The sequence below is a fragment of the Enhydra lutris genome, unplaced genomic scaffold (assembly GCF_002288905.1).
Source record: "Enhydra lutris kenyoni isolate GAN:26980312 unplaced genomic scaffold, ASM228890v2 scaffoldscaffold12, whole genome shotgun sequence".
Classification (NCBI taxonomy): domain Eukaryota; kingdom Metazoa; phylum Chordata; class Mammalia; order Carnivora; family Mustelidae; genus Enhydra; species Enhydra lutris.
The window spans coordinates 66,763,332-66,784,460 of record NW_019154096.1 but is presented as its reverse complement, the minus strand read 5'-3'; the positions used below and the strand labels follow the sequence as shown (position 1 = coordinate 66,784,460).

Sequence of the window (21,129 nt, the reverse complement as noted above, 5' to 3'; positions counted from 1 at the left end):
ATGACTAGAGCACTGCCAACTTATGATGACGTGACTTCACTACCTTTCCTGCATGATCAAATTACACATCTGTTGAAGCAGATCTTCTCAGCTTGTCTTGTGTAATTTTAATACTGCAACTTTTGTATACACAAGAAACCTCCTTTTTTGTTTCCTAACATAACTCAAACATAGCTCTGCTTTAGACAGTCTTCTATCTGGCACACTTTTCCTTTTCTTAATTGGAAATCCAAAATTTATATGCTAAACAATTTATATAACAAAAATATCAATAGGGCACCAATGGGCTTTTGTATCCCTATAACCTAGGTTCTAGATTAACTTCAGCATTTGAAATGCTCTAATTGAAAGTGGTTTGTAGGTTTAATACTAGGGCTCAAAAGTTGGACCTGGAGATCTCACCAAATGTAAACATCATGCTCCCTATAATCTTAAGAAGGTAACTAAATATAATATAAGGGAAAAATATATGCCTCACTTTAACTGTAGCCTTGCCTAAATTTCCTATAGTCATAGTACCCATTTCCCTAAAATGGCCCATATTGGGCATGAATGCTCTAACACAGTTAAAAATGAAAGAAAATTAAAGTAAGTTTTTGGCACTTATAAACTGGTTTGATAGAGGAGACCTCATGGATTCCCAGTTAAATTAGTTAATTTGCTCCAATGTACATTAAAACAGAGCTTTCAAAGACAGAAACTTACTATATAAAACCTAAATGATAAAGCGTTGATCATCTCACTGCTTCTCCACTTAATAGCTCCAAATTTTTGCCGGTTATTAAATTTTTGCCTGGAAAAAAATAAAGGATATCCCTTAGTGGATTACTATAGCCTGGATTCTGTAGTCCTTTCATTAAAGCCCAAACCCAATATCCAATAATATTAAAATTACTGATTCCATCCAGTCAATAACTATAAATGAAATTGTTCTATCCCTTGTGTTGGGTAGTAATGTCCCTTTGTCAAAACTTATCAAAATCCACTTAAAATCTGTGCATTTTATTTCCTATGAATTACATCTCAAAAAGTGATTTAAATTTAAAGAAAAAATAACTTCAAAGAAAAATATGTTTTACATATCAACACTATACTTTTATGCAAGCCAGAGACGACTTTTATCCTTTAAAAACAAAAACAAAAACATGTACTTTGGTCGAAGTCGTTAAAAGCTGATTTATACTGTCTTGTATGAGTTGATTATGAAATTTTAGGAACTTTGTGAGCCAGCTGTTAAACTATTAGCCATGGTAGAAGACTTTAAAACACATTACAAATCAGGGTTCCTCCCACCCCCACTGCCTCAGTGAGCTGGTTTACTAGCATTCCACTGCACTTATGATTTATATTAAAATAAAGATCTACTTTGCATGTCATGTTTAGAATTATGGTCAATAAACAAAACAAACTTTCCAAAAATTATTTGTGTTAATGTGGACTATCAATATCTCCATGCCTGTTGCCCTTTTCTTCCCATCACGTGTGCTCCCGAGTAATAATTTGAACTCTTTTGGCCGGTTATTTTTTAATGTGCCTTCATGTCACTAAAATGCTGCTGTTGCCTATTTTTTCAGGTTTGGCACTATCTACTGAGCTCCCACATGAAAGATATGAATTTAGTCTCCTTTCTCACAGAACATCTGCCATTATCACAAACACACTTCTTCCCACTCCTATCTTTCCAACATTGTGTTACACTTTGTTAGATCAATAGTGTTTACACTAATACGATTATCAAAATACCCACAGCTGAGCTATCTAATATTATAATTAGTATTACTTATCCTTCCTTGCACAACTTTTTGTTTTCTCTGGAGTTAATGATATTCTTGTGGTTTGTTTTATTTGCTTAGTTTTCTATGTACTTATCACTGACTGAAACTCTATCCAAATTGTTTTAAAATTCCTCTCAATATTTCCAACATATCAGACTTTTGTAGCAATTCCATTTGGGGGAATACCTCTCTGGAGGCTATTTTCATTTGGATTGGTTACTCTCCAGGCCTGGTGCACAGCTATGATCCTGGGATTTATCTTCCCCGCAAGATTCTCATTACCTCTCTTGGGAGTTGGTAAACCAATTGTTAGATAGGTCCTCTAAGTATTGCTGTTAGGTTCAAAGCACTCTGACTCCTGATCCCTTAGAAGTGACCTATTTTTCACTTTGCTCCTTCATAGGATCTTATCTTTGTCCTTCATATTCTGAAATTCTCTGATGATGTCAGCTAGATGGCAGGTTTAATGATTCCACAACGCCCCTTAATGTGTTCTTTCAACCTAAAAACTCAGGTCCTTTAATTCTTGAAAAATTTCTGTTTTTTCTGCTCTCTTTCCAAACTCCTATTATTCAGATATTGAACAAAATGAACTGATTCTTGACTCTTATCTTTCTTTCCTATTTGTCCTCCTTGTGTGTGTGTGTGTGTATGCTTTAGTATCTGGAAGACTTCCTCAACTTTATCTTTTCACTCTTAAAAAGAAAAAAAAAACTCAAAACCAAAAAACTCCTGCTAACATTTTAAATTTAATTTATTTTGTATCTTATAATGGGAAGTATCTTCTCATATCTCTCCAAGGATATCAGTGACTTTTTTAAAGCCTTCATCTCCCTGAATAATCTCTTCCAAGTTGTTTTTTCCCTATATGGATAGGCCCTCTTCTTCTTAAAAGGAATGTCTTATGGATATTGACTGTTTCTATTTAAAAATGAGGCTGTAAAATGTTCTAAAATTTCTTTGGGGTGCCTGGGTGGCTCAGTCAGTTAAGCATCTGACTCTTGATTTCAGCCAAGGTCATGATCTCAGAGTTGTGAAATCTAGGCTTGCTTTGGGCCTTGTGCTGGTCATGGAGCTTGCTTAGAATTCTTTCTCTCCTTCTCCCTCTGTTCCTCCCCCACCCCCACTTGCACCTGTGCTCCCTCTCTCAAAAAAAAAAATTAAATTAAATTAAATTTCTGGACACATGGGTGGAATTTGTCAACTGTGAGTTTCACTCTAGGTCATCTGGCTGGACTGTTGCATTGACAACTTTTTCCTTAAGTCTTTTCTGTTGAACTTGTGAAATTCCTCAGAGAAGGATATTCCAATCTTTTGTTTGGAGTGGTATGGTTCTCAAACTTGAGTATACATCAGAATCACCTAGACATCTTGTTAAAACACAGATTGCTGGGCTCCATCTATAGAGTTTCTGAGATAGAACCCTAAAATTTGCATTTCTAACAAGTTCATAGATGATATTGATGCTGTTGGTCCTGGGACCACACATTGAGAATGCTGGCTGGCCTAGAGGATATAAATTTATTTGCCCAAATCAAGGTCTAGTTTAAAGTGTTAGGCTTACAACATTTAGAATGTAAGCTTTTCTTAATCCTTCTGTTTTCAATAATTATACTCTATCCTCAAAAGTGCCTGGTACCTTCTGTCCAGAGACCTTCTGTTTTATAGTTTCCAGAAAATAAGACTAAAATCTTCTGCCATAGCTGGGAGGGGGCTGTTCCTAGCCTGAATGAAGAATAGGACCCAAGGATCTCAGTGTTTCCTAAACACACATCCAACGAATCCTTTTATTTTCAGTCCCACCTTCACTTCTACTTCCCAGAGGTACATAGTATTGCCAGGTTCCGACTGTTTTGGGAATTCTTTAGGGGCAAGTCAAGATGGTTTTCACCATCTTTCCTTTCTGCCAGTTTGGGATCCACTTTCTCAAGTTTGTTAAGTCATCTCCCAATCATCCATCTACTTCCAGCTTCCAAAATCATACTACTATCAACACTTCTACATCATTTTCTATTTGTCCTTTAGGCTTTCAAAAAAAAAAATCATTTTAGTATCATATTGATACTAAAGTATCATATTGATACTTCCCCTAGCGTTTAGGGGAAGAACCAGAGGTAAAAGTTTGTGTTCAATCTGCCGCCCTCAACTGAAAGGTAGAAAAGTTTTCAGTATCTAACAAATGATATTCCCAGACTAACGATATCTCAGAATATAAAACAACAAAAGCAAATTGAACCATCCCCAAAAGTTCTGCTAGACCGGTCAGTGCAGTTATTTCAGACGTGGCAAAGATGTCAACTGTGTTTGCATATAGGACAATCTGTTTCGCAGCTTCAGACTGCACCTCTCCCACAAGTGTGTCATGGGTCTGGGATACAAGCCACCCATATGAAATTCTGGTGACTCAAAGCAAGAAATCCAAGTATATGAACCAGAAAGTTTATCTTTGCATATAAGGAACAACACTAAAAAACATTAATACCATGTTAAGGTACATTCTCTGTTCCATACTGTCTTCTGCCCAACAACAATTAAAATGACAAGGATTCATACGCACCATGCTAGTTCCTTTCATACTGTCTCATAGGATCTTTAAAACAACCCAACACAATGCATATTATTTTACTCTTTTATTACTGGTTAGGTAACTGAATTCCAAAAGAGTTACATAACTCGCCCAAGGCCAAAGGAAGGGCAGAGCCAGAATGGGATTCTAAAGCCACTGCATGACCATTTTTGAAATTAGGTGAGTTAAAAGCAAATAAAAATATTTATTTTGAACACAAAACCCAAGCTGATTTTGATTTTATAAGGCAACACAGTGTATTTGAATTTAAGTTGGGTTTTTTGTTGTTTTTTTTTTTACAGATTTGGACCACATCTTATTTTCTGTGGGTGTGACACATACAGCACCCACCAGAACAAAACTTTAAGAAACAGTCATTAAATTGAAGATGGTTATGATATATTTAATAGCTCTATGAATAATACACAGAACAAGTCTGTTCAAGATTACTATAGACATGTCTGGTAAGTCACTAGACAGATTTCTGCCAAGGGAAATCAACAGGACAGAAAACCCTTCAGAGACACACAGACTTTGTTCCTTATCATTACTTGGCAATATTTTCTGACTTTTTAAATAAAAACAGATTCTACACATTTGAACCAATAAAGTGGTTTTCCTGAAGGATACTTTGAGGGTGGATATTTTAGCCTCAGTTGGGTCACTGTAAAGTTTTATGCTCTTCGGGGAGTCTTCCAAATGAAGATTTTTATCAGCAAAGAGAGATTCAGCGAGGGGCCTAATGATCACATTTTAAAATCTAAAAAAGGAGATGGAACTTCTTTTATTATCCATGAATGAAAGGATCCCAGTAAAACAGATAAATAAGAGAACAGTGGGCAACAAGAGTAGAAGTGGAAAATAAGAGGAAAAAATATAAAAATGTGTTTGGAAGAAACTCAGAAAGGAAAGGCAAAGATATTAACATTTGGATGAGAAGGAGATGAAGAGAAAACTGCTTAGAACTGCCCATGGAACATCTTTGTTACAGGACTAGGGAACCCACTTTGCTGGGAGGGGGAGAAATCACTCAACTACGTTAGTTTTCACTTTATTGCAGTCCAGGAGATGGGCTACAGATTCATAAAAAGCAAAATGTCATTAACTAATACTAAATTTTTCATTCAATTTAGCTAGGAAACCAAACACAAAATGTGCTGCACAACTGAGATGACAGCTGAGCCTGTCTTAGAGAGCACAAATATTTCTTCGATGTGCTGGGCAGAGTAATAACCCCTTCCAAAGAGGTCCACGTCCTAATCTCCAAAACCTGTGAATATGTAAGTTACGTGGCAAAGAGAAACTAAGGTTGTAGATGGAGCGGTCTGTTAATTAGCTGACCTTGAGATAGGGAGATAAGCATGGATGGTCCAGGTGGGCCTCAAAATTACAAGGTCCTTATAAGTTGAAGAGGAGGGTGGAAGAAGGAGACCAGGAAGACTCAACATGAGAGTGACCTGGCTAGATGGGCAGGCTGGAGTAAGATGGAGGAAGGGGCCACATGCCAAAGAATGAAGCAGCCCCCGGAAGCTAGAAAAGGCAAGAATCTACAGATTCTACCCTAGAGCCTCTGAAAGGAATGCAGCTCTGACGACATCTTGCTTTCAGTCCAGTGAGACCCATATCCCACTTCTGATCTCCAGAACTGTAAGATAACAAATGTGTGTTGTTTTAAGCCACCCAATTTGTGGTAATTTGTCATCGCAGCAATGGGAAACCAAAACGACTGACACGCCCGTGTATGTAAACTCATCGTTAGTCTTATCTTACTCTCTAAGGCCAGCCAGTCAACCTTCATTTAACAGTGTGCTTGGCAAAAAGGAAACTGTCACCTTTTTTTGTTAGAACAAAAACTGACTCCCTTTTTCAGTTTCAAATAAGTGCATTCCCAGTTAAGCTTAATTAATGAGGTTTTATGAAAACAGAAATCAGAACTGAATTAAACATGTGTAAGTGGCCTGTTTCGCACATCGTCATCATTGCATCGTACCGTTGTAGTGTGGCCAACTCGACTGCTCTCTCCACTCGCAGGATGGATTAGCCAAATGTCCTTCCCTAAGAATTTCCTCCACTGGTTTGTATGTATGTATACATTAATTCTTTAATTCTGATAGTCTATCACCAGCTATTTTTTTTCTAGATGCTTCCTCCATTCCTTTTAAAACGTTCCCATGCTAGTGAGTATCCCCAGCTTCCCTTTCAACAATATCAAGGTGTGACCATGAATGGCAAACAGTAATTGGTTGTACTGAGAGCAAATTTGAATTTTGAGGGGGGGGATATCACCAGAACAAGAATTTGAGAAAGAAATAATTGTTAAGTATCTAGTGCTCAAAAGTTAATATTAGGTTGTCTATTTATTTGTTTCACATTTTTATTTAAATCCCAGTTAGTTAACATATAGTGTAATATTAGTTTCAGGAGAAGTAGGTGGTTTAAATCTTAGCAATCACCTTCCCTCACCAAGATTACTGAAGGTGATTGGGCTCCAGGCCAATCTATAAAACTTAATCAACCCACTAAGTGTGTGAAGTGGAAGTTAATCATATACATCAAGTTTTCCACATTTACTGGGTAACTGCAGCGTGCAAGGCTCTTTGATATGAGTTTGAAATGCAAAGATAAGTGAAAACTCTTGCCCTCATATAGTTCACAATCCAGAGGAGGCTAATAATTGCACCACCGCTGGATCATACTCTAATGCACATCTAGTAAAGGTTCCGTGGGGGCACGGATGGCATCCTCAATTTGCCTGGTGGTCCGAGGAGACACATGGCAGAGAAAGAAACGCGTGTGCAGTATCTGAAAGGAAGGAGTATTCTTATTCCAGTTACCTCCAAACTTGCTGGGAAGGAGGTGGCTGTGGCCACTGCTGGAGAAGAGGCAGTTTCAGCATCCCTGGTACCTAGGTAACTGCTCTCTCCATCTATGGGGGGAAAAAAATCTCTTCGTTGCATCTCTAAATCCATGCAAATTAGCACCTATGTATTCTGAATTGGGAAAGATGGCATTTACTAAAGAGAACTGAATTTAGGTACTCCTGGGTTCAAATCTGCTTGGAAATGGTCACTGCACTATCTTGGTAGTTTGCTTAGGCTTGCAGCCTTGGGTTTCTTGGATAATCAACAATAACCAACACTCCTGTCTTTTAAGATAGTGGTGAAGATTAGAGCTGGTTTATGTAAAGCACCGAGCACGAGAGATCAAAAATGGGAATTCTGAATTCGGACTCTAATGCCAAAACACACGCAAGTCAAGTGTTCGTGTATCAGGAAAAACAGTGAACTCCTCCAGAAGCACTGCCAAGTTTAATGGCTGCCCCTCAGAAAAATCAGCAAAATGCAACAAAATGAAACCCATCTCCTAGTTCATGGAAGAACAGATCCAGCAGCTCAGAGTCTGAATTGTTTTGTCGTTCACCACAACGCCTTAACAATCCTCAGGACGAAGCGTAAATTCTGTAGGCAAAAGGACCACATCTTAGTCACTTTTGGTCCCATATCACAATTATGATTTCTTGTTTAGCAGGTGCTCATTTTTCGCTTTAAAATTTAAGATATATAGTCACTCTGCATGCATGTAAGTGACAGATTATACCTACTTAGACATTGTAATTTAGAGTTGACAGAAGCACCAAGAATACATCCCTAACTAAATAATTTATAAAATATTTTATGTGAGAAAGAGGAAAATCACTCAAGTAAAGCCATTCACTTCAGAAATAAGCTGTCTGAGTACCCACCATGTATCAGGCACCGTCCTATGCACTAGGGAGACAGCAGTGAAAGAGATGATTTCATGAAGCTTATATTCTAGCCTGAAAGGTGGTGAATGTGACAAAATTTATAAAAAAGAAAAATAATAGGATAAGTGCTAAGAGACAAATCAAGCAGGAAAGAAAGGCAGGAAGTATCAGGGAGCCTACGCCAGGGTGTAGCCATGCTGTGATGACAAGAGTTCAGAGAAACGACAAGATCTGGTGATGGGTTGGACACATGGAATACTGTCAAATATTCAAGTATTAGGATATTCTTGGAGTCAACAGAGATTCACCCCAATTTCCCTTCATCAACAGAATTATGCTAGAAAATATTTCAATCACTTAATTCATGAAACAGCATGAATTCTGTAGATGACACATGATAAAAAGACAGGAATTTTAAAGTAAAACTTCAAAGAAAATACATATCTGGTGATAAAGGTGCTTGGCAGGTCAATTATCAAAGATCTTAAGTAGAATGACTTCACTTCATTTGATGGACAATTAATGAGTGAATCTTTGAAGACTAAAGACAAACACTAAATAATCGAGGTTAACAAACTCAGAAGTTGTATAATTAACAATTTGATTTTACACCAATTTTTCATGCGATCTCAGAGCAAAAGTCTTATTTATATTTTTTACCCTCAAAAATAAAGAAAATGTCTTGAACCAATTAAGTTCTTTCAATATTAGCAAAAGTAGAAACAGTAATTACTAAAATTTCACTTTTACAGCTCTTAAATTTTATATTTTCTCTTGGATACATGTGATACTAATTTGAAAACTGGTTATCATATTTGAAAACTATATATGGAACGATTGGAAACGATATATAGAAATTTATGATTTTTATCTACATAAATGGGGAAGGAGGTAATAAAGGAAGGAAAGAAAGGAGAAAGGAAGGAAGGCTCACTTGTTTATTTTTCATTGGGATTTGTTTATTTTTTATTTGGAAACTTCCTCCATTTTTATCTGATCTTGTTCAAGGTGTTACCAAAGAAATCCAGCAGATGGCACTCACACATTTTTCTAAATATGGTGCTGAATAAAAACAGGATTGCTTAAACTTTGCATTTCAGACCAGAAAGACCGAATAAATCATAGTCAGAAGCAAATGCATTTCAAAATTTTCTATTACTACGGAGATATAATGCTTTTAAGTTACTCTAATGCACATTCATAGCTTGCAAGCAACTTACAATTTTCACTTCCTTTTCTAGTAGCTGGTGGGAAGTAAGCATTCAAAGCCATTACCTGCCAATCAACAGCTTGATAATAGAAAGCTGTAAGTAAACACTGAGAGACCCACAAACTTTTTCCATGATGGGATATGGCATCATTATTTTCTTCTAGTTTCTTTTTAATGCTTTTATTGGTTGTTCTACAAAGATAGGTTCTGAAATTAGCAAACATTATTACTGCCAATTTTTAGCTAAGTAAACACAGTCTCAGAAAGAGTAAAAAATGAGGGGATACAGTAATTCAACTAAGAAAGAATCAGCAATAAATGAACTCAGTTTCTTTAACTAGAGAATTAATAATTTATACTTAAATTCTCCATTAATAAATATGGGTTAAATGAACAAGTTAATTCAAGCCATATTTCAACATACATTTATTTAACGCTTGCTAAATGCCAACACTGTTCCAGGCTTTGAGGAAAAAAATGGTGCATAAGACAAGCAATACCCCCGCTCTCATGGAACTTGTGTGTCAGTGGTTAGGAATAGAAAAGGAAACAAATAAGACAGATATCAGAAATGACAAGTAGTATGAAGAACATTAAACTCAAGTGCATGATAATGTGACCAAGTGACTGCTTTATTTTTTTTTTTAAAGATTTTATTTATTTATTTGAGAGAGAGAGAGCACAAGGAGGGAGGAAGGGTAAAGGGAGAGAGAAGCAGGCTCCCTGCTGAGCAGGGAACCTGATGTGCCACTAGGTCCCAGGAGCCTGGGATCATGACGTGAGCCTAAGGCAGACACTTAACCGACTAAGCCACCCAGGCGACCTCAAGTGGCTACTTCAGATCCACGGCTTAAAGGAGGGCTTCTCTGAGGAGGTGATATTTCAGTTGAAGCTTGAATGACAGAGCAGACAGCCGTACAGAGATCACGAGGAGGAGCAGAAGAAACAGTTCCTGAAATGATCCCAAGTCCAGAGTGAGTCTGGACTATTTGGAAAGCAGAAAAACCAGTGTGGCTGGAGAGGAATTTTCAAGGAGGAGAGTGCCGTGATATGAATTCTGAGAGGTAGCCAGGAGCCAGGATGAAAGGATAGATGGATGGATGGATGGATGGATGGATGGAAGAATGGATGGAAGGGAGGGGATGGAATAGAAGAGGACAGAAAGAAATGAGCAAGAGTACTAATTTCAGGTTAATTGGAGATTCTTTTATATGTTGATCTTTCTGGAAGTTTTCTATTAGTTTACAATCCTGCCTTAGCAAGTACTGAAAAATTAATATAACTCTTATTATTTAATATTTTAAGAGGGTGCCATACCTTAGGTTATCACCTTAAATTATCAATGACCTTCAGGGTAACAGTGAAAAAAAAAACATCTATAGAAAGTGTAATAAAGTGGGATGAATAGGTATTAATTTCAAGAGATACCCGGGAGGTGAATTTTCAATAATACTTGAGTTGAGTCTGTTTTGTATGGATTTGCCCTTTCCTCCTCATGGAGAGTAAAAGATGTTCTTAGTTAATGATTTACATGTACTGATTCTGATTAATCAATGTTTTCTGGTACCAAAAGGGTGATTCAAATGATTCTCCAATTTCTCTTATCTTCTAATATTTACCTGATGTGTAAGAATTTATTATAAGCAAATTTTCAAAAGCAATATATTTTTACAGTTGTTGGAACTGAAGCCCAAGCAATTAAACTGTAAATAAAGAGACCCATTGCCCTCTGTGACCTCATACATATCAGATCATCAATCAAAATCTCAGTTCTTCCTGCAAACCCTGGGATCTATGCATAGTCTCCAAATGGAAACTCAAAAAAGAGCTTTGGTTTTATTGGACAAAATTGTTTTTATAAACATAAACTTGATATTTTATAAATTTTAATTGACAACAAATTTTAAAGCTGACATTACACTGACTTTAGGATTACTCCCATGTCACCTATTCCCAACCAGAAGCTTCCTTGTCTGAGGTCCACAAAAATATCAACCACCACCCCCATTTAATGGTGATTTGAATTTGCAAATACTTTCAGCAATCACAAAGCCATATCCAGAAATATTCATTAGTAATTGTATTTGCATCTATTAAATGTAGATTAAGAGGATTTTATTTTAACAAGATTTTATTTACCAACTAATTAGGATGACAATTTATTACAAGTACGAAAATAATTAACTTAGAATTAATAGAGTAGTATAGCTCTTCTGGTTGTAAGAAAGAAAGAAAGTCATTTCTCTCCCCTCTACAGGCCTTGTTTCGCACAGCTACTTATATCAGTCATTGTTATTAATTTCACATTTTTACTTACTCTTTATTTTCCCAGACATTTGAATTCTGGCGCTGTCAATTTCATAAAGGTCTTTTAAAGATAAATGTGCTATGTATCAAAAGCAGTTGTTTAAATAAGCCTTCAGTGCTGACAGCTTTGTTCTTGATACTTTTCATAGCAACAGCTAAGAGAGCATTTTACCATCAGTCATGGCTTTCTTTGTAATGCTTCCTTTTTTCCCCTCCAATCAAAGTAAATATGCTCTTACAAGTAGCATCACCCTGCAAAATGTTTCCTCATGTTTAGTGAATGCGACCATCAGTATAATGAACAACAAATAAACAAATGAAATCCCCATACTCCCTTACAGAACAGGGAGAATGGTTACATTATTTCCTTCATATATTAGTCAGTGCTATCTCAATATTGTCTTTTGGACAAACGTCAGTAAAATAAATAAAAAAATTAAAGCTTCTTTGGGCATGATGATTAGATCATTAGCAGGCCAAGCAAAAACGTACCTAACTTGAAAATATAATGTTTAGAAAGTATAAATGCAACTAACTGTACATTCCTACCTCTAACATTTTCAAAGATAATTTCACCTTCCCCGTTCTTCCATTAAAAAAAAAAAAAAATCTGTTGTCTTAAGATAAAAGGACCACAAAACTCCAAGACTTAATCCCTGCTTCAGGCTAATGACAAAAAATATTTTTCATTTTTTTTAGTTCACATCCTGAAAAATAATTTCACTTGACAGAAAATGTTGTGAACTTGACTCTGAAAGGCAAATGTATTTGCTTCTCTTCAGTTTTTCTGGATGACAAAAGAGAGAAGAGTCAAGAAGAAACATTAGAGTTGAACTAAAAAAGATTTGTTTCAAATATTAAAATATTTTTTAGAACACTGAACAACTTCAAATTTCAAAATGTTATGCTATAAATAAATATTTGAATGACAGAACACCTTACCCTTGTACACCCAGGATTTAAAAGATCGTATCATATTTATTTCTAATCATGTCACTGAACTGCTACTGTTTTCTGGGCTGCAAATAAATGACTTATTCATAATAATGTGACACAGTTATGTGTGATTGATTGGTATGAAATAGAAAGGGACTTTGTCCAGAGTGTATGCTGAGAACAGGGCCTGCCCCGTGCAAGCTATCGGCCAGTCCATCTACAGCCAGCCAGCTGAATTACGCTTCTGGTGAGGGACTCAGTAGATTTGTCACAGCATAATTTCCACTCCACGGTAAATTACTAATCTCAACTGCCTCTCTTTTAAGACATCTCTAGATTACAATTCATTATAATTCTATGACTTCGACCTTATCTTAGACTTTTAACAATCTCATCATGTTTTCCTGATCAGGGTTAGAGGAGAAAAAAGGCAGGCAAAGGACTCCTCAATTTTTGTTTCTTTTACAAGAGAAAACACTACTACTGACAAAACAATGAGTAGTATATGCAAATCTTATTGACTGTATTCACCTTAAAGCTCTTCCTTTTGATTTTTTTTCCTTCCATTTCATAATCAAGGCAGGGAAGGAAGAAAGGAATTTCTAGTCCGGTGGTCACACTCCACATCCTATCATTTTGTTGCTGTTTTTCCCCTAGCCAAATAGTGCCCTTAATCAGCAGGGAAGAATATGCAGCAAACTATCTATACATCCTCCCATTATCCCCAACGGAGAGCTGAGAATTAGGAAGGTGCTTCTGGAAGAACTTCTGTCACAGTGAAGAACTGTAATGCTGTGCCCAGAAGCTCGGAGCGCTCTTACTCCCGGTTAGTTTGAGCCTTGGCTATAACTAAGCATAAGGAAATTTAGTGAATTATTTGCTTTCATTTAAAAACTGCCTCTCTCATGGGCGCCTGGGTGGCTCAGTGGGTTAAGCCGCTGCCTTCGGCTCAGGTCATGATCTCAGGGTCCTGGGATCGAGCCCCGCATCGGGCTCTCTGCTCAGCAGGGAGCCTGCTTCCCCCTCTCTCTCTCTCTGCCTGCCTCTCTGTCTACTTGTGATCTCTGTCAAATAAATAAATAAAATATTTAAAAAAAAAATAAAAATAAAAAATAAAAACTGCCTCTCTGAATAGCCAAAGTCCTGCTTCCCAAATAATTATAGTCAGTTTGAGACACCTTTTTTACCCAGAGATTTTAGTTATTTTTCGTACCTAAGGGGTTTACGGACACTGTCTTAAGGAAACCAAGAACGGACCGAATCCACCGCCGCGTGACATTGACAACGCGGTTGAGTCTAGTGCCCCGGGGTCTCTACGGATCGTCGCACTTCCTTTGTTCAGTGAACCTGTTCCCCTGATTACATTGATTCTGGTGGTCCTCGTTATTCTGACTTGGTACCGCATGGGCAGTGTTTTATATGACTCCACCACATAGCGCCAAAATAATCATGCATTTGATTGTTTCAAAATTAGTTTAAGTCTTAAAATAGGAATTGTAAAATAACGAAACTTCCATTTTTTTCTCAAACTCAGTTCATATGAATCCTGATTCCATTACTAAGTATTTAATCCTGATAGCCTACATGATACACACATGAAAAGAGAGTTGTATCGGTAAAGAGTTTATTCTGCATATATGTCATTGTGTGTTAGTTATGCAAATATGTGGCAGATCTATAGTTCACATTAATATTTAGTTACAAAACCAACAATGAAAAAAAATTACTGGTAAGTGAAAAATCTTTATCTGTAAACTCAGTCAGCATATTAATAATATAATACACATACAATAAGTAGATATTCATGAGACTAAGAATTTAGATAAATGGAATAAAATAAGACAGAACTAAAGTCATGACTAATCCCAATAACCATTTCCTACTCTGTATTTGCATATATAAAATAGAATGTAATTCCCTGGTACCATTAACTCTTTTCTTCTTAGGCAAAAGTAATTTACTATCAAATATTTAAGGAATCAAAATAAGAAATCACTTCTGAAAATGCAAATTATTTAAACAGCTGGCAATTGCAACACATCTCAAAGGAGAGTTTTAACTTTACCGATTTAAAAAAAAATAAGAGTATAAAACAACATATACAGAGTTATCCCAAAATAAGCCTCGTTCTGAAACTAGACCACCTTATCATTGGTAGAGAGAAGACGTTTGCAAACCTTTCATAGTTGATGTTAAACTCATTCAGCTATAACCACAAAAGAAAAAATGATTCTAACATTTTGCACTCAGTACTTTGAAATTTATCTCCCTCCCCCCACCGACCACAATTTAGGGCTTTGTTGGACAGTTTCCATACACTTTTTTAGGAACTAGGGAAAATACACCTTTCTTCCTACACAGGATGGCAAATCACAGAAAGCTACGCGACGTTGCAAATTTGGTAGAAATACCAAGTCTGATACAAACATGAGTTTTAGTTGCCATGTTTCAGCGGAAAATGAATCCTGAGGCCCCTCAGGAGATTATGTACATCCCCAGGTGGATGACCTATTTCATTCTACCAACACCAGCATCACTGGCATCAGGAAGAAAACTGCCAGGCGCGAAGCTGGCAAAGGCAGCAGGAGCCCCAAACTTAACTCCACAGACACGTCTAGAGATGCACATGAAAGGCCACCGAGGACCTTTGTCAACAAACATTTTAAGATGAGAGAAGGATTAAAATGAAAGTGAACATCTTTGTTGGTGGAAATGGCAGGGACAAAATTGAGTCAATAATCTGATCATTTCTCTCTCCCAGTGTTTGATTGGACCCAAGGTAAACTGCAACAAAAAATGAACAACATCAGAAAGTACAGATCAGCTTAAGGGTCAGGGGAGATAAGAAACCGGAGAACACAGTATCCACCTGTCCTTTTTTCTTCCTTTAGAAACAAAATCAAACCCTATAAAGAGCTTTAAAGTTCCAGCAAGTAACAAGACAAAAAATTACATTTTTAAAGTGCTAATATACCAATTCTGGGTAGCAACAACTTTGAACATTCTGAACCTCACGTTTTCCACAAAAATCTGTTGTAATGGGTATTGTTCGTGTATCTATCACAAAGATTTGATTTTAAGATGCTTTCATCAAACTTTGGATAGCTTTGGTCAGCTCTCCACAAGTTATTTATTTTCCTGAAGATCCTTCTGTGCCAATGTCTGAAAAGAAAAAATACAGAAATTATTTATGAGGAAAATTAAGTTCCTAATGATGGAATTCCATAAAGTTCATGTAAATTTAACACAACAATAACTGGGCATTTTTAAATCTTCTTTTTGAAAGTTTTTATAAAAAAATATAAATCCTGACATAAGCTATTGGAACATTTTTAAACACGAAATGTTTACAGAAAATAAAGAAACAATATGTAATGTACTAAATTAAAATTACATTTTAACATATTTTAAAGCTAGCTATATATGTCTTCCATTAAAATGGAGCGTGGCAAATACTGCATTCATTTTATAAACAACCAAAGTAAGAGGTTAAAAGCAATTTAAAGTGCTCCCACACAATCCGAAAATAAGTTTCCAATAATTGAATCCAAAGTTCTTGAGATCATAAAAAATCGTAATAAGAAAGTTTTAGGATCAAATATAATAAAAGTATATAATTTATGCCTATCAAAAACAAAAAGCTTTTAAGCATTATGATAGTTAAAACTCCTTCAGTGCATTAATCCTCTAATAACGGTTTCAGTCAAGAGAATGTTGAGAGGTCAGGTTTGGATTTTTTTTTTAACTTAGTTCGAAATTGTACATATTCTCTTTGAATATAATTTGCTTTATGTAGCACCTAACTCTCCAGGAACTCAAAACACTTCAGAGATTTATATCCTGACCTTAGTTTTGCTTCTTGTTGCTGTTTTATTTTTTTGTATCTAGTGAAAATCCCTGTGAAGGGCGAAGCACTAGTTCAGTGATATGTATCCCAGCAAACCTACTCTTGCCAGTAGGGAAAAGCACGGGGAAGAGAAGTTAAACAATCAGGGTGGCTTACCAACTCCAAAACTTCTATTTCTGTTTGGAGAGCTTCCCAAGCACTTTGCATGTCATCTTCCTTATAAAGTTCTAATTCTTTTTTAAGTCTGTTTTAAAGGAAAAATTTACCCTATGAGTGAATAAACTTTTATAATATTTTTTTTAATCCTATGGATAGAGGCAGATTTATAGCTGTAGTCAGAATTTTATCATCATCATTCTATCATCAGAATTTTAACACTAAAGAATTTGGAAAGAAATTTCAATTCTCTATACTTCTAGAAAGACTGTATAATATTGTGAAGAAGTAAAAAAAAAACTTCCATAAAGAAAATAAGGCAGACTAAATAAATAATAGACAATTTTAGGTTAATTAAAAGAGCAACATATTTTGGTGGGGAAAAATATAGTACTGTCTGAAGAGCTCTGTTTGAGTCCTGGCCACTAACAAGCTGAAAAACCTTGGCTAAATCATTTAGCCTCTCTGAACTTCACCTGCAAAATTGTAATTACAGGAAAAAATGACCTCTGAGATTTCTTCTTGAGCTAAAATTAAACATTAACTTTATAGTACACATATGTAATTAAAAATATATTTTAATTTTAGAGCGAGAAAGCAATATCAATATGTCTTTCTTCTAATTAAGTCTTTAATCCTTTGAATATTTGGAAATTTAAACAAATATTTTATGTCTATATTTAATGGAAAAAAATAGTGAAAAAACTGTCTTCCATTTTTTAGCATTAGGACTAATATTCCTTCCAAAAATAAAAACTTAAGGAAAAGCCATGGACTGCCACTGGAGAGGCAGAAAGCTAGGGCAGGGGGCAGATGAGGCTGCCCCGAGGGAGCAACACTGATCTCACAAACCTACGTTGGCTGGGCCAGCCACAAGGTGAAGTGAATAGATAGACTTGAACCTCTGCTGAACTCCAATCCTTAAAGAAGGTCTGAAAGGGTTTTAGGTCAGTAGCATTCCCTGTGTATTTGCAGAAGCAAAAGAAAATCCTCTCTGAAGGAAAGTTTAACGTATTTAGACCTACAGGATTCCTAGTGATTAAGAGGAAACCACACGAGCTCACAATCAAAGATCACCAAGCACTCAAGAAGCCGAGCCACCACAGGTAAAAGTCAGCAGAGACAATCGATTGTGTCCATAATACATGAAGAACTACAAGTCAATAAGAAAAAGACAACACAATGGAAAAGGGGCATTCCACCCCCCACCCCTCCCCGCACAAATTCTACCAGATTATCATTCACAAAAGATATACAATGGCTAACAAAAACATGAAAATGTGCTCAACTTTGTTAGTTATCAAGGAAATACAAAAGAAAAACACAATGAAATGCTATTACACACCCACCAGAAGAGCTAAAATGAAAAACAAGGAATTCCAAGTATTGACAAGGATATGACTATATGCCATAGAGGCTGATCCTTCACATTTGGTTGCAGAATAAAGATGAGAAGTGTGGCTAATGCCCAATGAACATGTATGCAGTGTGAGCAGGAAATAAAACACCCATTGTAAATCACTAACATTTAAGAACTGTTTGCTTCTGAAGCATAATTTAGTCTAGGTCACAGAAAAAAATATAAAAGATAATCACCAGGAACTGAGCACTGATGGCCACTAACACCTCCAAAACAAGAGGCACTAGGGCTCCTGATGGAAAAACAACACCACCTATGATACAGCTTTGCCAAAAAAGAAAAAAAAAATTTCAGCCTAAATTTGATCAAGCTTTTAGATCCAATTACCAATTTACAAAAAATATATATAAGTCAAACAGATTTAATACTACAATGGGAATATAATCAACTACATCCAACTCAAGGGAAACTCTACAGAATAAAAAAAAATAATTTCCTCAACAAATAAATTACAAGTTAAAAAAGAAAAAGGAAGGGGGATCTTCAAGATAAAAGAGATTTAAAAGACTTATCAACTGATTATCATGTGTAGACCTAATTTGAACTAAATTCAGACAAACAAAAAAAAATGACACCTATGAATTGTATGATATATATGATTTGCTTCAAGTAATAAAGCAGAAAAACAAGTAGAGAGAGATGAAACAAGATTGGCCATAAAGGGAGAACTGTTAAAGTTGAGTGATGAGTACATACAATTCATTATATTTTTCTCTTTTGCCTTTGTATGTGTTTTAAATCTTCTGTAATAATTATTTTAAGAAACAGAGTTTAGCAAAGATAGTGGCCATAAAGTCAACATATAAAACCTGTATATATTTTCATGCACCAGCAATAAACAATTAGAACATACCATTTAAAATAAACACACCATTTACAACAGCATCTTAAACTACAAGGTACCTAAAATTAAAACTTACCAAAGATGTGAAAGATCAATAAACATAAAATTATAAAGTTTTATTAAAAGATATTTTAAAAAGACAAATTGAGATATCCTAAGTTCATAGACAGGAAGTCTCAGTTTCATAAAGATAGTCTCTTAAAAGTAACTATAATAATAAGTGCAATTGTAACCAAAATCACAATAGATTTTCATGGATATGATAAATTGATTCAGAGATGTATATAAAAAGCAAAGAGCCAAATATAAACAATAAACTCTTGAGAAGACAAAAAAAAAAAAGACAAAGGGAGGCATCCTACCTTGTATCATGACTCATTGTAAAGTAAGAGTAATTAAATATTTAAAATGGAATAGTATGGATTTAGTAGTAATTAAGGCAGTTCTGAGCAATAAGGAATGAACTGACCAATGAAACAGAATAGAAAATAGAATAAGAATTATATCCATGATCAATTATTATTTTTATTTTTTAATGACCAGTATCTTTCTTTTTTTTTAGTAATTTTTTATTATTTTTATTTTTAATACAAGATGTCAAATTGTAGATCACTAGAGGAAGAAGAAACCATTCAATAAATGTTGCTGGGACAACTGATTATCCATGTGCAAAAAAATGAAAATGGATCTTGTACATATAAACAAAGTCAATGCCGTATATTTTAAAATGTTTTTTATTGTGTTAGGTTAGTCACCATACAGTACATCATTATATTTTTATACTTTACAACTTACACATAGTTAGGGAAGAAAAACATAATAATTGTAGGGATGGAAGAGAAAATAATACCCTATACATGTGAACTTCATTGTGTTCTGAACTTCTATGAATTTAATAGTAAATAGGAATTCTGAAGGAATGCTCAAGTAGGAAAGATAGAACAAGTTATTAATTTTGAGCATTAGATGTTTACACAAGCATAAAAAGCCTTGTAATGAATATTTTTAAAGAGTAAGTGGAAAGTTAAATGGAGAATTACAATGTACTGTGGAGAGCTATACAATGTACTTCAGGCTTCATTTGAATATATTTATCTCTTCAAATAAAATGGTAGCCATCTTTCTTCCACCGTACCATCCATACTCGCTCCTCCCCCTTTTCAGTTGAAATGAACTGCAGGTTCCGTGAGATGTTTCATGACCTCAGAGCTGGGCGGTGGACCACTTTCCCTTTCAGTTAGCTAACCATGAGAATGAGAGACTACTGAAATTAAGGAGGGCATTTAGAGCAAATTATAGGAAGTATTTCACTATTCAGCATATAATCAGGCTATAGAATTTAGATCTGCACTTAAAGAAAAAATTGCTGTTGCTAGCTTTAAAAGACGCTGGATAATAATGGTATGAATATTAAAACATTTGCAGATAGCCAAAGCTATATAATGGTAAGCAGATCTCATGCTTCAGTGCATAGACTGATTGCCTACAGGAGTCAAGAAGGACTTCCTTCACCTGCTGCACAATAACTCAGGGCAGTTTGCATTGGTTATTGTCACCTTTCTCTGAATCATCAAATAATGACGAGGATGGGCCAATACTGCTATAGTTAGTTGTGCAAGACTTATGTTCTGTGTATTTTTATGATTTTCTGCAAATTCCAATTTTTTTTCGGTTACTACTAAGTATTCTAGAAAAGGCTTTACTAAAAGAACACTCTTTTTAGCTATAGAACTGTACATAAGTACTATTTAAGTAGAAAGAAGGGAAAATTTCAGCCAAAGTCCTAGTACACAGACTGAAATGATAATAAAATTAAGGTATATTTTACTAAAAGAACTTACTAAAAGAATACTCATTTTAGCTATAGAACTGTACACAAGTACTCAGTGGAAAGAAGGACAAATTTCACCCAAAGTCCTAAAACACAAACTCAAATGATATTGAAATTTAGGTATATGTCATCGTGGTCTTCTGTTTCCATATAATGGTGATTATGTAATTTTATTTCTAGTTTTTTTTCTTTTGCCTGTTATCACTTATATTTTTCTCAGTTAATTACACATGCCAATTAATACCATAAAGAGAAATATGTAGTAGTCCAAGTGGCGATACCATAATTAACTTAATTGTTCATTTATGGGATAGCAATTAAGTTGTTCCTGTTTTTTCTCTACAATAAATAACATTTCTATGAACACCTTTGTGCATAAAGTTTCCTCTGTACTTAGAATTATTTTCCTTTGGATAGAACTCGTAAGTGTAATTTTTAGGTTAAATCACACAAACATTTTTAAGATGCTTTCAGTGATTTATGTACACCAAA

The 21,129-nt window shown here is 35.3% G+C and overlaps 1 protein-coding gene across 1 annotated transcript in view; it reads right to left on the bottom strand.

The window, feature by feature from the left end:
* Positions 1-15,665: 15,665 nt before the first annotated feature.
* The window catches only part of LOC111144667 (coiled-coil domain containing 172), a 52,798-nt gene continuing 47,334 nt past the window's right edge, over positions 15,666-21,129 (bottom strand). The window contains exons 7-8 of the mRNA XM_022499068.1: positions 16,543-16,630; positions 15,666-15,701 (exon numbers count right to left, since the gene is read on the bottom strand). Coding sequence (XP_022354776.1) covers positions 15,666-15,701; positions 16,543-16,630 — 124 coding nt within the window. The remainder of the gene's footprint in view (positions 15,702-16,542; positions 16,631-21,129) is intronic.